At 33.7% G+C, this 13,306-nt stretch overlaps 1 protein-coding gene across 1 annotated transcript; it reads left to right on the forward strand.

Annotated features, from left to right (window-relative positions):
• Positions 1-333: 333 nt before the first annotated feature.
• On the forward strand, positions 334-12,954 carry LOC131927488 (uncharacterized). The gene is given in 23 exon segments (XM_059283157.1): positions 334-375; positions 1,544-1,567; positions 1,569-1,597; positions 2,003-2,096; positions 2,276-2,353; positions 2,641-2,706; positions 2,791-2,895; positions 3,072-3,324; positions 3,547-3,720; positions 3,953-4,052; positions 4,313-4,424; positions 5,042-5,206; positions 5,314-5,396; positions 5,614-5,689; positions 6,031-6,135; positions 6,333-6,545; positions 7,463-7,589; positions 8,022-8,220; positions 9,264-9,399; positions 9,741-9,851; positions 10,143-10,255; positions 10,969-11,083; positions 11,667-12,954. Coding segments are annotated over 23 exon segments (2,712 nt in total). The 3' UTR covers positions 11,859-12,954.
• The last annotated feature ends 352 nt before the right edge of the window (positions 12,955-13,306 follow it).

The following is a 13,306-nucleotide window of genomic DNA, read 5'->3' on the forward strand; positions in this document are numbered from 1 at the left end:
TATGTAGGGCAATGTATGAATGTAATGTAGGGGCCTAATTTTATTTTGGGAGCCAGTTTTTGCCAACGTGAAGCAAAATGCTTATTCGCTGTTATTTTTAGAAAACCTAAAGTCGACTAATTTTTTCTATTTTTTTTTTTTTTGGATAGACCTCAGCCAAGATTTAGAGTCTAATCTAGATCTAGAATCTAGATCTAAGTCCCGATTCTATAAATTTGGCCTAGGCCTAAGTTTAATACTAGATCTAGGCCTACGGATATAATAAAACTAACTTCGGATGTAAACCCTATATTTACATTCCTCTACGCATGCGTGAATTCTGTAAACATCAAGATGGCTGCAGTCGAGGAAGTAGCCTATCATGGAACTTGGAAGGTACGTAAATTTATTTTATTATTTTCATAGACAAATAATTAACTTGTAATTTAAAATATTCAGAAACAATGCTTAACAGCAAAATGCGTTTTAAATTTGTACAGGGAAAGACATTTTACCTTTCTGTTTTTCCTTACTAACCGGTAGGCTGCTACACCTTTTTTCATTTAACAAAACAAAAACAAACAACATTGACAATTGATTTGATTGAACGTTGAGTTACATTGCACACAACAATACACAATAAGGCCTAATGACTAGGCCTAATGGGCCATCCGGATCATTTTTAGAATCGACCCTTTGAAGGTCCTGGCAGAATGAGCTCCCCCCCCCCCCCCCCCAAAAAAAAAAAAACGCTACACCTAGACTCTAGACTCTACTTCTTACTACTTACGAGTATCATCATATGATTGCTAGGCTCAATAATCAATATGTTTCTCAGTAGCAAACATCTAAATTAATTTATAATTATTTTACTAAGTGAATTTACTCACACTATTTCAGTAATCATTGAATTGAAAACAAAAGTGCAAACATATAGGCCTAATTAACATTTTAAATTAGTTAATTGCTGAAATTGTTTTCTAATATTTTTAAAGTTGTGAAATTAGAAACAGTTACTTTTAAAAATTACAAATGCTATGCTATGTAGCATTTTATAGCATTTTATAAAGCCCACTTCCTATAAGTCCTATTTAAGAAATGTCAAACTCCCTTCCATTCAGCGCGGGGTTGAGTCGTTGTTGCTTTTTAATAGGTGAAATTATGACCTGGAATTTGTTTTTTTTTCCTGAAAAACTCCTGGAATTTCAAGTTCACTTTGGTGAAGGAACCCAGCTACTAGCAATAAATTATTAGGCTTAGTGAACCAATGTGACTGTCTGACATGAGTATTATGTGTAATGTTGAGTGTAGACTGTAGGCCTATAATGTTGAGTGTAGAGTAGGCCTATTAAATTTTAAATATTAAATATTTTGGAGATCTAACTAAAGTTTTCTAAACCCTTATCAGGCCAGCAGTCACTCAGTTTTGTCTTTATGAATATGATCATCATTTATCATAATCAATGTAGGAATCATTGAGTAGACAGGTCCTGATCTAAATTATTAAATAATTAATCGTATCCTATAAAATACATTATAATTCATTAGGGCCTTTATGTTTCAGATAATTGAATGTGTATCAGTGGCGGGGAGTGGTTGAAACGACAGGCATAGAAGGGTAAGTCACAAAAACATTACACCCATCTCTAAAAAGACACAAAGTTGATAGCTTTTCTGTTATTTGCACAAATCATGTTACTATTGTAACCAGTTTTACTGATAGTATGTAAAGGTTCTTCTAAAGTAGACTTTAATTTGTTAATGAAATGATTAGTAAAAGTAATTCTTTTGAACTTAAAAAGCTATAAAACTATGTAAACAAGCCATTCTAAAAATTACCATATGTTTGATCATTGGTGATCAAGCTATATTTTAATCAACGCAACATGTTTTTACTGTACTGTGCTAAAAATGAAATATAAATAAGAATTTGTTGCACATTATTTTCTTATTACAATTGTTTTTAAAATCCACTTTTGTTATGTAGGTTCTTGCCCTAAAAATTCTTGCTTTTTTCCCCCAGAACTGAATTTATTCTTGATGAAAATGGTGATGTCTCCTGGCAAGTGGCTGATGAAGCCGAGCCACTTCCATTTTTCCACTGTGAAACTTACGAGGTAATTAATTTTATATATTTCACATTCTGAACTCTCTTCATTGTGCTGCCTTGATTTCTGATTTATATCATTGTCTAATGGGGTAGTTATTACCTTAAATGACTAGGATGTTGGCTATAATGATATTCAGAAGTTGATGTGATTTATGCATAACCCATGTTTTTCCTTTTGTTTCCAAGGTTTGTCCAGCCTCAGTAACAGAACCTGCGCTGTTGAAATTTATAGGAACCTATGCTGGCTATGTAGTTGAGTTTAAAGTAAGTACATTTTCATTATAGGGAATGTGTACACTATTTATTTCTGGGGTTGAAATTGTGTTTTTAAATTCTTCTTTCTGTCCCTTTTTGTGTGAAATTTGTTGTTCACCTTTTTGTCTATTATCCATTAAGTTTCACAAATCATAAATTTTATCTTGTCGATAGTTTTATTGACTATTGGTGTCATTGACTATGATTTTTTAATTACAATTCAACTAAATGTACCAGGCTCAGTGAAGTTAAACATAAATTTGATGAACTGTACTTGATTTTTCTTTGTTATTTAGGTGGACATCTCTGACGACTTGATGTTACTGACATATGAAAAATGCTGTATGCTGCAATGTCAGAAGGTAAGTTTATTATTATTGTTGGTTTTATATATGAATAGATAATCGTATACCCTTCAATCAAAATACAACAAATTTTGTGTGCAGGTCTCATCAGGACCGAGAAAAGAAGACTCACCATATTCTTTTCTTAGTGCATTGGAGCATGGCTATTTCACAGATCTCACTCTTAAGGCAGATAATGGTAAAGAGGTATGTTTTGGCTGGATTATAAAATCACAAAAAAAATTCTTTAATTTTGACCAGTGTGTTCATATAAAAAAAAAAAAAATATATATATATATATATATATATATATATATATATATATATATATATATATATATATATATATATATATATATATATATCTTCTCCATCTTGATCAGTTCAAGGCTCACACAATGATCCTGAAGCTGAGCTCCCCAGAGATAGACTGGACAGCTCCCAGCACACCCCTGTCTGGTCTGCCTGAAGATGTGTTGAAGGTAACCCTGCACTATCTCTACGCTGAGTGTCTGCCCCGTGGCCTGTCAGAGAGCACCGCACAAAAGTGCTGTAAGCTGGTGGGGAAACTGCCAGGGTTTGCCAAGTTTGGACAGTTGTGTGAAACTTTTTTAAAGAACACAGCCCTTACACAACGTAAGTTGGATTTTGTTTAAAACTTTTGTTAGGTAATTTAATTCTTCTTTTTTTTTAAACAAGTATATGCTGTTAATATTGAAGTTTAATTATTATTATGTATGCTTTTCAATAATTGTTTTGAATGTAGTTTTTATATCTTTTGGAAGTAAGATGCATTTCTTCTATGTAGTAAATATAAATTACTTGCATGTAATTTATATAATTATCTTGTAATTTAAGAAATGAAGACACTGGTATCAGATATTCACACCTGCGCAGATAAGATCAATGATCTGTTTGGTAGTGCCATAGGCGAGGATGGTAAGGAGACTGTAACACTAGAAGGAACGATGTGGTCAAATCCAGCCAAGCTGTGTTACACTGTAAGACAAGCCTTGAGAGAAGTGGCTGTAGGTATGTTACACTTGATACAAGTGACTGTAGCTTTTCAAAAATCACTTCTGCCTTTGTCAGCATAGAGTAGTTGTCATAAGTTTCTTACCGCTTCATAATGATTGAAATTGTATTTCTATTACAAGCCAGTTTGTAGCTGATGTAGACCTTATGATTTTATTATTGTATTGAAACTTTTTATTGAATATGATCTATGGTTGTAGCTGACGGATATAAATATTCTATTCCCCAGCTTGTGCCAAACTGGTTATAATGTGTGATCTGTTTTCTAAGAGGAAGTATGAACTCTCTAGGGAAGAAAGATATGAAATAATGAAATATGTTAAGTCTAGGTCAGTAGATATAACATTAAATTTTTGAAACTGTTAGCTAAATTAGTGCATTATGTCAAATTAAAAAGTTTATCAAAACATATGGTTTCATTTATTTTCAAATTAATGCTTTTTTTTTAAATACACGTTTGTGTACTGGAAATTATTATTAAAGTTGGCAACTATTGTGTTCACCTATTAATCAACGGTGTATTTATGAAATGGTATAATAATCCTTGTCTTCAATGTCTCAATAAAAATATGAAACCATTATATTCCAGGATACCTGTGTTTATGAAGCAAGTGCTGACCTTGCTGACCACAGTCAAATCTCACCTACAGGCCCTCACACAACCACAGAGGACTGATATAGCAGCTTATCTGGTCCCAGAGGTATGGCCAAGTTCTTCATTAGGCTGGCTCACAGCCCATTTGAAATTATAGTAAAAAGTATTCAAATCTAAGGCATGGGCTTCTTTCATTGAAGCATCATAGTCATTCACCTGGTAGAAATACTGGCAACAAAGATGTTTATGAATGTATCAACTGATTCTCAGCCCTGTTTAAGCTTCTTGTCACATATCACACAGGAATTGTTCCAGCTTGTTTGACTTCTGTCTACCCTGGATTAATATTCTGGTGTGCCAGATTTTTTGTGTGCACTTAAGTATTTTATGCCTGTAGAACCTTTCTGTCTTCCCCCTGTTGGACCTTTCTGTCTGCTCCATGTTACTGTTTCTGAAGTTATTTCTGCACCAAAGTAATCTTACCTGTGTGGCCTTTTTGTTAGACCTATGTTACTGCTCTGTTGTGCCAAATTTTTTCCCCTGCACATGTATTTCTTGCTATTCTGTTGATCAGCATTACATTTATTAAATAGTTGACTGTTTTAACCTTTTTATAGAACATGTTATATATTTAAATGTATAACAGTTTTAAAACTAAGATATATTTAAATGTGTTTTTTTTCTTGCAAGTTTATAAACAAGACATTTTTATTTGTGCCACAGATGGAAACCATTCTAGACACAATGTCTAGGTTTGCCAATGAAACAAAGTCTGCACTTGAACAGGCTATCACCACAAGTAATGAAAAAGTTGTTGAAAAGGGAGAGAAGCTAGACAAATCAAAACGTAGCAGTGTAGGAGATGCATTAGGACGAACTCTAAAGCATGTGGGTACTAAACAATGGTGTAATATTTGGTAATGCATAATTAAGTTATTCTACAGAATCAGAATCCTGTATAAAACTGCATGGTAAAGATATCCTTTTTCCCCTAGGCTTTACATTTAAAAGAATTAAAGAAGCTCAAACACTTTCATGACAGGACAACTTCAAGTTTCCAACACTTACGACAGAAGAGGTAATTATTCAACTATTTTGGTTCATTTATCTAAAAGCCTTAGAAATGCTCTTTGTGTAAAATAGGTGTGTTAAGAAATGTAAAACATCTTTTTAATTGTGAGCTTTATGAATATTAAAACCTTTAAAATTGTGTGCATTAGGAAATTTAAAACACCTTTAAAATTTGTTTAGGAAGTGAAATTGTAATATCTACTTTGTGTGATTTTATGTTTTAGGGAGAATTTCAACATGAAAAGTCAGCCAGATAAAGTGAGGTCTGTGTCCCAGTCCTTAGTCCACCTAGTTGATGAGGTAGGTTGTGAAAATGTTGTGTAAGAAACAGGCTATGCGTTATTTAAGTTGATGAGGTAGGTTGTGAAAATGTTGTGTAAGAAACAGGCTATGCGTTATTTAAGTTGATGAGGTAGGTTGTGTTGTGTAAGAAACAGGCTATGTGAAGCCGCAAATACTTATCTGAATTTACACTTGCCTAATTATAAATGAGTTAACTTAATCTAGTAAATCTTTCTCCATACAGTTTAGTGATCTAGTAGCATTTCTCATAACCTGAATGTAATTTATACAATTGTTTTCTTTTGTTCCCATCATTTGTGGAACATTTAAAAGAGAAAAATTTAATTTTATTTCTTCAGTTCCCATCGTTTGTTATACGTTTGAGAGAGATCATAGCAGCCTTAGATGAGAAGGTCACATGGAAGGAGTGGAAATACTTGTTCAAAATGGCTACCTCTAAAGTTGTAAGCACAAAATTTATTTTATTTTCCATTGTTAGAAGAAATGTGATTTCTGGCAAATAAAACATTTTATGTTTTCAAAGTACTCGGTTACATCTCTGCAATTTTATTTTTAAAGGAAATGTAAAAAGTTTTTAAGAGTATAAAATTATATTGCCTTTCTGTTGTGAAATAAAAGATTTGTGTTATCTCTGTTTCAGTCTTGGGGACTCGCTAAAGTCCAGTCCCACCGTACAGCCCTGCAGCCTATGATTGATGAGATGTGTGACATTGTGCGCAGTGAGCAGTTTGTTGCATCACTTGTGACCCTTGGCTTAAAACTGCCAGCTGACCACCCCTCACCTGTCCAGAACAGTTCAGGGAAAGATGCCCTGTTTTCTGCTGCAGCTGGGCACACAACAAAATATGCTCAGGTGAGTTTTACAAAAAATATGGGGGGGGGGGGGGGGGGGGGGGACTGTGAAGGTGGCTGAGGGACAGTGCTGACAACTCAATACAAAAATGTGGTAAAATGTGACATTTTGAAGTGTTATATGACTTTTTAGTCATGATGCTTGGGAAATAGTTCTGGATGTACAATAGAAACGCTGACACTTTGGTTGTGTTTACTCAGGTATGTTTTTATTTCAGCTGTGTTGACTCATGTGTTTATCTATTTCAGCTGTGTTGATTCATGTGTTTATCTATTTCAGCTGTGTTGACTCATGTGTTTATCTATTTCAGCTGTGTTGACTCATGTGTTTATCTATTTCAGCTGTGTTGACTCATGTGTTTATCTATTTCAGCTGTGTTGACTCATGTGTTTATCTATTTCAGCTGTGTTGACTCATGTGTTTATCTATTTCAGCTCAGCTGTGTTGACTCATGTGTTTATCTATTTCAGCTCAGCTGTGTTGACTCATGTGTTTATCTATTTCAGCTGTGTTGACTCATGTGTTCTATTTCAGCTGTGTTGACTCATGTGTTTATCTCAGCTGTGTTGACTCATGTGTTTATCTCAGCTGTGTTGACTCATGTGTTTATCTATTTCAGCTGTGTTGACTCATGTGTTTATCTATTTCAGCTGTGTTGACTCATGTGTTTATCTATTTCAGCTGTGTTGACTCATGTGTTTATCTCAGCTGTGTTGACTCATGTGTTTATCTATTTCAGCTGTGTTGACTCATGTGTTTATCTATTTCAGCTGTGTTGACTCATGTGTTTATCTCAGCTGTGTTGACTCATGTGTTTATCTCAGCTGTGTTGACTCATGTGTTTATCTATTTCAGCTGTGTTGACTCATGTGTTTATCTATTTCAGCTGTGTTGACTCATGTGTTTATCTATTTCAGCTCAGCTGTGTGGACTCCCTGTGTGTATCTCCAACTGCCAGCCAAAGTTGTACAGCCAAAAGAGCCTTGGAGTTGTTTAGAGCTTGTGATGACACTGACATGGTCTTTGAGGTGGTCAGTTTGCCAGGTCAGTCCCTGACTATTCAGTACTTGTTGCACAAATTTCCCATTAGACTCATGTGTCCTGCCTTGATTTTATCTTTCCATTGGACCACTTTGTGCTTGGTCACTTCACTGTCTCTGATAAAGTTAAGTTCACCAAACACCTTCTCTAAATTACATTTTTGGTGTTAAGAATAAATTTTTAAATTTTTTATTGGAAGTGCATGTTAACCTTCTTCCCCTGTAACAAATTTTTCTCCTGCCTGCAAACAGAGGGAGGTGATATTATAATTGAAACAAATTTTTCTCCTGCCTACAGAGGGAGGTGATATTATAATTAAAACAAATTTTTCTCCTGCCTACAGAGGGAGGTGATATTATAATTGAAACAAATTTTTCTCCTGCCTACAGAGGGAGGTGATATTATAATTGAAACAAATTTTTCTCCTGCCTACAGAGGGAGGTGATATTATAATTGACCACACAGCAAGCCAGGCTGACGGCTGTGCTGGGGCAGAGATGGCTAAAAGCTCAGGGCCCGAGGCTCATGATGAGGTCGAAGTTCACGAAATCCGAGCGCATCGTGTGGTCGTGGCAGCACGGTGTGACTGGTTCAGGCGGGCTTTGCTGAGTGGGATGAAGGAAGCCATTGACAGGTAGCTCATTTACTTTAATACTTTAGTGTTGAGTAGTATCTCATTGACAGGTAGCTCATTTACTTTAATACTTTAGTGTTGAGTAGTATCTCATTGACAGGTAGCTCATTTACTTTAACACTTTAGTGTTGAGTAGTATCTCATTGACAGGTAGCTCATTTACTTTAACACTTTAGTGTTGAGTAGTATCTCATTGACAGGTAGCTCATTTACTTTAACACTTTAGTGTTGAGTAGTATCTCATTGACAGGTAGCTCATTTACTTTAACACTGTAGTGTTGAGTAGTATCTCATTGACAGGTAGCTCATTTACTTTAACACTTTAGTGTTGAGTAGTAGCTCATTGACAGGTAGCTCAGTTACTTTAACACTTTAGTATTGAGTAGTATCTCATTGACAGGTAGCTCATTGACATTTGCTTTGTTTAACCCTTTACTATCTGTGTATTAAAAATTATTTTACTTCAGTATGACCAAACAAAATAACATTGCATTTTTCAACTTGGCCATATTTTGTTTTTTTAAATTAGTACAATTTTCTTTATATAGGTCTATATTTAAAAATTGAAAACATATGCATTAGTCCTACACAGGAAAATAGTCTCAGTCTATTATGTTTGAGTTTAAATGCTAATAAAAATTTCACCGGAACTATTTTCTTTTTTGATATCACTAGTCACATCAGCAAATTTAAAACAGAAAATGTTTAGCTTTGGAAAAGTAATAGAAAATTAATTACTCTTGATGAGAAAAACTTGTAAATTAAGCTTTATTTAGGATTTCTATTTTCAAAACTCATAAACAATGAGACTTTATTACAACACAGAAATTAATGGGCTGAATCAGACAGTACTACATTAAAAATCACAAGCACATTTTTGGGCATAGCAGAGTAAAAAATTACACTTTAAAAACTTTTTCTTATCCTAATACTTCCTCACTTTATAACTTTGTTCACATTTGAGGTTATTTCTTTTTTAATTTGTCCAGATTTAGCCAACTATATTTTAAAAATGTAACAAATATTTTTCTTTCTTCTTTCAGAAAAATTATTGTACATGACACAAATCCTGAATTATTTACTCTGTTTCTTGAAGCCTTATACTCAGGACATTTAGATATTACTAGCCTTAATGCTGAACAGCTGGCAGATATGATGACACTCTGTGATAGATACGAGGTTTGTTGTTTTTTTGTACATCAACTCACCAGATTTTTGTGATAGATATGAGGTTTGTTAGTTTTTTAAACATCAACTGAACAGTTTTTCTTAGTAAGTTAGTAAAGTTCCCCTTTCAAACCTAATAATCTGAATGGCAGATAAAATTTATATTTTTTTACCTCGGCATTTGAAAGGGTGGATTTTTTCTTAGGGCAAGATATAAATAATTGGCTGAATAAAAAAGAAACCTTAGCCTAAGTGGCCACTTGCAAGTTGTTGTTAGTTCAGTGTTTAAATAAACTAATTTTTTTTTCTTAAATTAATAGCTAACTTTTGACACCTAAAACATATGTTCCCAGATGGACAGCTTAAAGCAGGTGTGTGAGCAGGAACTCAAGTCTCACCTGGATGAGGAGAATGCACTGTGCCTTCTGAACCTTGCTGACCACCTCAATAGCAGAAATTTAAGGGTGACTGTTTTTTTTTGTCCCAGATATTAATTATTTTCTGGGTGTTAAAAGTCTGGTTTTTGGTTTCCCCAGAGTCATTTTCCAATATTATTTTATTGCTTCAATTTTTATTTTTAACATTTTATTTGGCACTATTTTAAATCCATTCATGTTTTTTTTTTTTTTTTGTAAATTTAAAATTATTGTCTGTAACCATTTTCAGAAAGCTTAAAATTGTTCGTTTATAGCTCAGGCTTAATAATATGATGTGTAACATTGTGCATATTTTATGCTATCTTTGATGTATTGCAGGATTCAGCTTTAAACTATGTTGTTGAGCATCAAGACATCACCTTCAGTGAAGTGTATGATGAGTTACCTGACCACTTGAAAGATGAGGTACAGGATGCAATAGTTTGGCAGGGGTAAGTTTTGTTTTTGTTTACTGGTAAATGAAGTGTTGAATAAATAGAAAATAAATTAAACCCGACATGTATACATACATGTCTGGAAAAAAAACCTGCAATAATTTAATTATATTTTGAAACATTTTCGCCAAGGAACATAATAGTTGCGTTTTTCTTCTTAGAAATGAATAGTATACAATGCTTGTGTTTTAAACTGGTAATGTAAACATGGTATATTTTTCTTTATTGAGAGACTATTTAATTAGAACCTTTTTGCAGAAAGCGAGCATTGAAGGAAACAGGAAAAAAGATTATGAAACCTTTGTGACCTTTTTACTAATTGTAATGCTGCATACTATGACAAAAAATATAATTTGCTTACTTTTTTTCAAGTTTTGGTTTCATTTGTAAATAAAAGTCCTTTAACTAGAACAAGTGTTCTTTATAAATTCATTTTTTTAAAAAGGTTTATTTATTTTTTCTCAACACATTCTACTGTTAATTTTCAATCATGGATGTTCCTGTAAAGTTTACTTTGATTTACTTTTTCCTTATATAAAATATTTACATGCACAGTTTATAATTGTTTTGTTTTTCTTTCATAAAATATTTCCAATAAGCTGTTTGCATTGATTTCCTGTTTCCTTACATGAAATGTTTCCATTAAGCTATTTACATTGATTTCCTTACACAAAATGTTTTCCTCACGCTTTGATTCCCTTTGTGTCCAGCCTAGAGCCAAGAACCCAGTCATCACAAGGCCACCATTTAGGGACCCCCAGCTCCACATCTAGTCTCAGTGAAGTGGATGAACTGGTAGCAAACATGGACTTGTCACAGGAGAGGGTAGGTCTCTTTATGCTTGTAGACTGTCTCTACTTTCTATACTGGATGTTGTCTCTACTTTCTATATGGGAAGATTGTCTCTACTTTTTTCTCTACTGGCTCTTAGTCTCTACTTTATCTGCTTGTAGTAATTCTCTAATTCTATACTGCTATTTAGTCACTACTTTCTCTACTCCTTTATGTATTCCCTCTGATGGTTAATAATTTAATTCCTCTACAGGAAGTTAGTTTCTATTGGTAATTAATCTCTCTCTCCACAGTTTGTTAACCTCTACTTTCTATGCTGAAAGTTTCTACGTATAGTAGGGTCAACATTGCCATCTGAGATTGCTTTTTTGCTAGCTCTATTAGATTATTTCCACATCTTCCCAGTGGATATCTTGTTAGATTGTCTTTACATATTCCTAGTGATACTGTTAGTTTTCACATTTTTAAAATGGATTTGGATCTATCAGATGTTTTCAATTTTTCCTAGTGTATCTTTCAGATGTTTTCACATTTTACTAATGAATCTATCAGATATTTTCACATTCCCCTAATGAATATGTCAGAAGTTTTCACATGGCCTCCCAACTTTCCCTAGGGTTTGGACCTGTCAACGTCCAGCTCCTTTGATGACCTACAGTTGGTGGAAGATTCAGCCCGGCTGGACGTGTGTGTGAGGAACTTGAGGGACATCGTTGGTGAGAGTGTCCCTGTTGAGGAACTGACCAGGATAGCCTTTGCTGCTGACTACGATGTAAACAGGGCCCTCAATTTCTTCTTCTCCTCTTAGCATCTGGTGTTGAGGTTCTTCTTTTTCACTCACTGTGTTCAAATACAAGGAATAATCTGGCATTATATATTGTTTGCAAACATTTTTTAATGAGTTAAGTAAATTTGTATTGCAATGTATATTTATCAAAATGATAATCTTAAATTGATGTAGAGTAATTTTTAGCCTTATGGAAACATATTGTAGCTCTTGTCAAATAATCCTCCTGATATTGTTATAGCCTGAAGAATTTTTATTTTTAACTTGTAACTTTTTTTTTCCTAGTATTAAAATTTTTTCTGAAAGTGCACTTTCCACCTCATCTGCCAACAAATATCCCCAGCAACAACGTGGATGTCACTATTTATTTTAGCGTAGAACCACTGTGTTCTTCTAGTCTACTCCCCCACAACACATTTGTTTATGTATTGGGTCCCCATTTCAATTTTCCAAACTGAACAATATGTTTTGTTGAAGGTTTAACATATATTATTAATATATTTAAAACTGAGGTATTTTTTAAACATATTTTCTTTAAGTTACATAAATATGATTTAACATACATTTTAAATTACACATAACGTAACAACATAGTATTCACGTTGCTGCAAATTTTGACTGTAGAGCCTGCCGGTGTGGTACCCCTATAAAGATATTTGATAACTGTTTGATGATCTCCTGTACATGAATGTTTATATTTTTTGTTATATGTACTGACATGCAACACATATTCATGTAATATATCTGGCTCTTATCTGATGGTATTTTTTCCCATGACAAAACTTGCACAAATTGCTCATGTCGAGGGACTAAATCTGTGTGACTGACTCACCACCCCCCACACTTACTTGTTTAAAGTAGTCTTGTTGTCTATCGGAGAAGGGTAAAAATAAGAAATTCTCAGTCCGCTTAGAACTGCTCTTGAACTGTGAAGTGGTATTACATTCATTGATTTAAACAAGAAATTGAAGAGCCTAGTGTTAAAAGAACTTAAGTCAGATTTTTGTGAAATCTAACAAAGCACTGGTCATTATTCCTCTAAGATGACTCTTTTTTTGTACACGTATTAATAGTGAAGTATTCATTTAAGTGCCTCTCTTGCAAACAAACACATTTTTTTTTAAAAATCACCTCTTATAGCCAATTTAAATTTTTAACCTGGTTTATCTCAAAATGTTGTTTTTCTGACTTAAGTACTTTTTGCGCTCAGGTCTTCAATAATTATTGTCTGTCCACTGTAAGACTTGTTGAACCGTGGAGCTAATAGGTATTACATTTATTTATATATCAGGTAATGTATTACTAAACTGAACATTTGTTTAGATTATTTATGTTGTCCCTGTGTGTACATTGAATTATTGATTGCATAGAATTGCAAAGAGGTACAAAATCTAGCCTTATTATCATGAAGCGTTAGGATGTATGCAAATATATGTGCCATAATATCCCAGACCATAGTTTAACTTATT

The sequence above is a fragment of the Physella acuta genome, unplaced genomic scaffold (assembly GCF_028476545.2).
Source record: "Physella acuta isolate Inbredline_101_S28 unplaced genomic scaffold, ASM2847654v3 ptg001409l, whole genome shotgun sequence".
Lineage (NCBI taxonomy): Eukaryota > Metazoa > Mollusca > Gastropoda > Physidae > Physella > Physella acuta.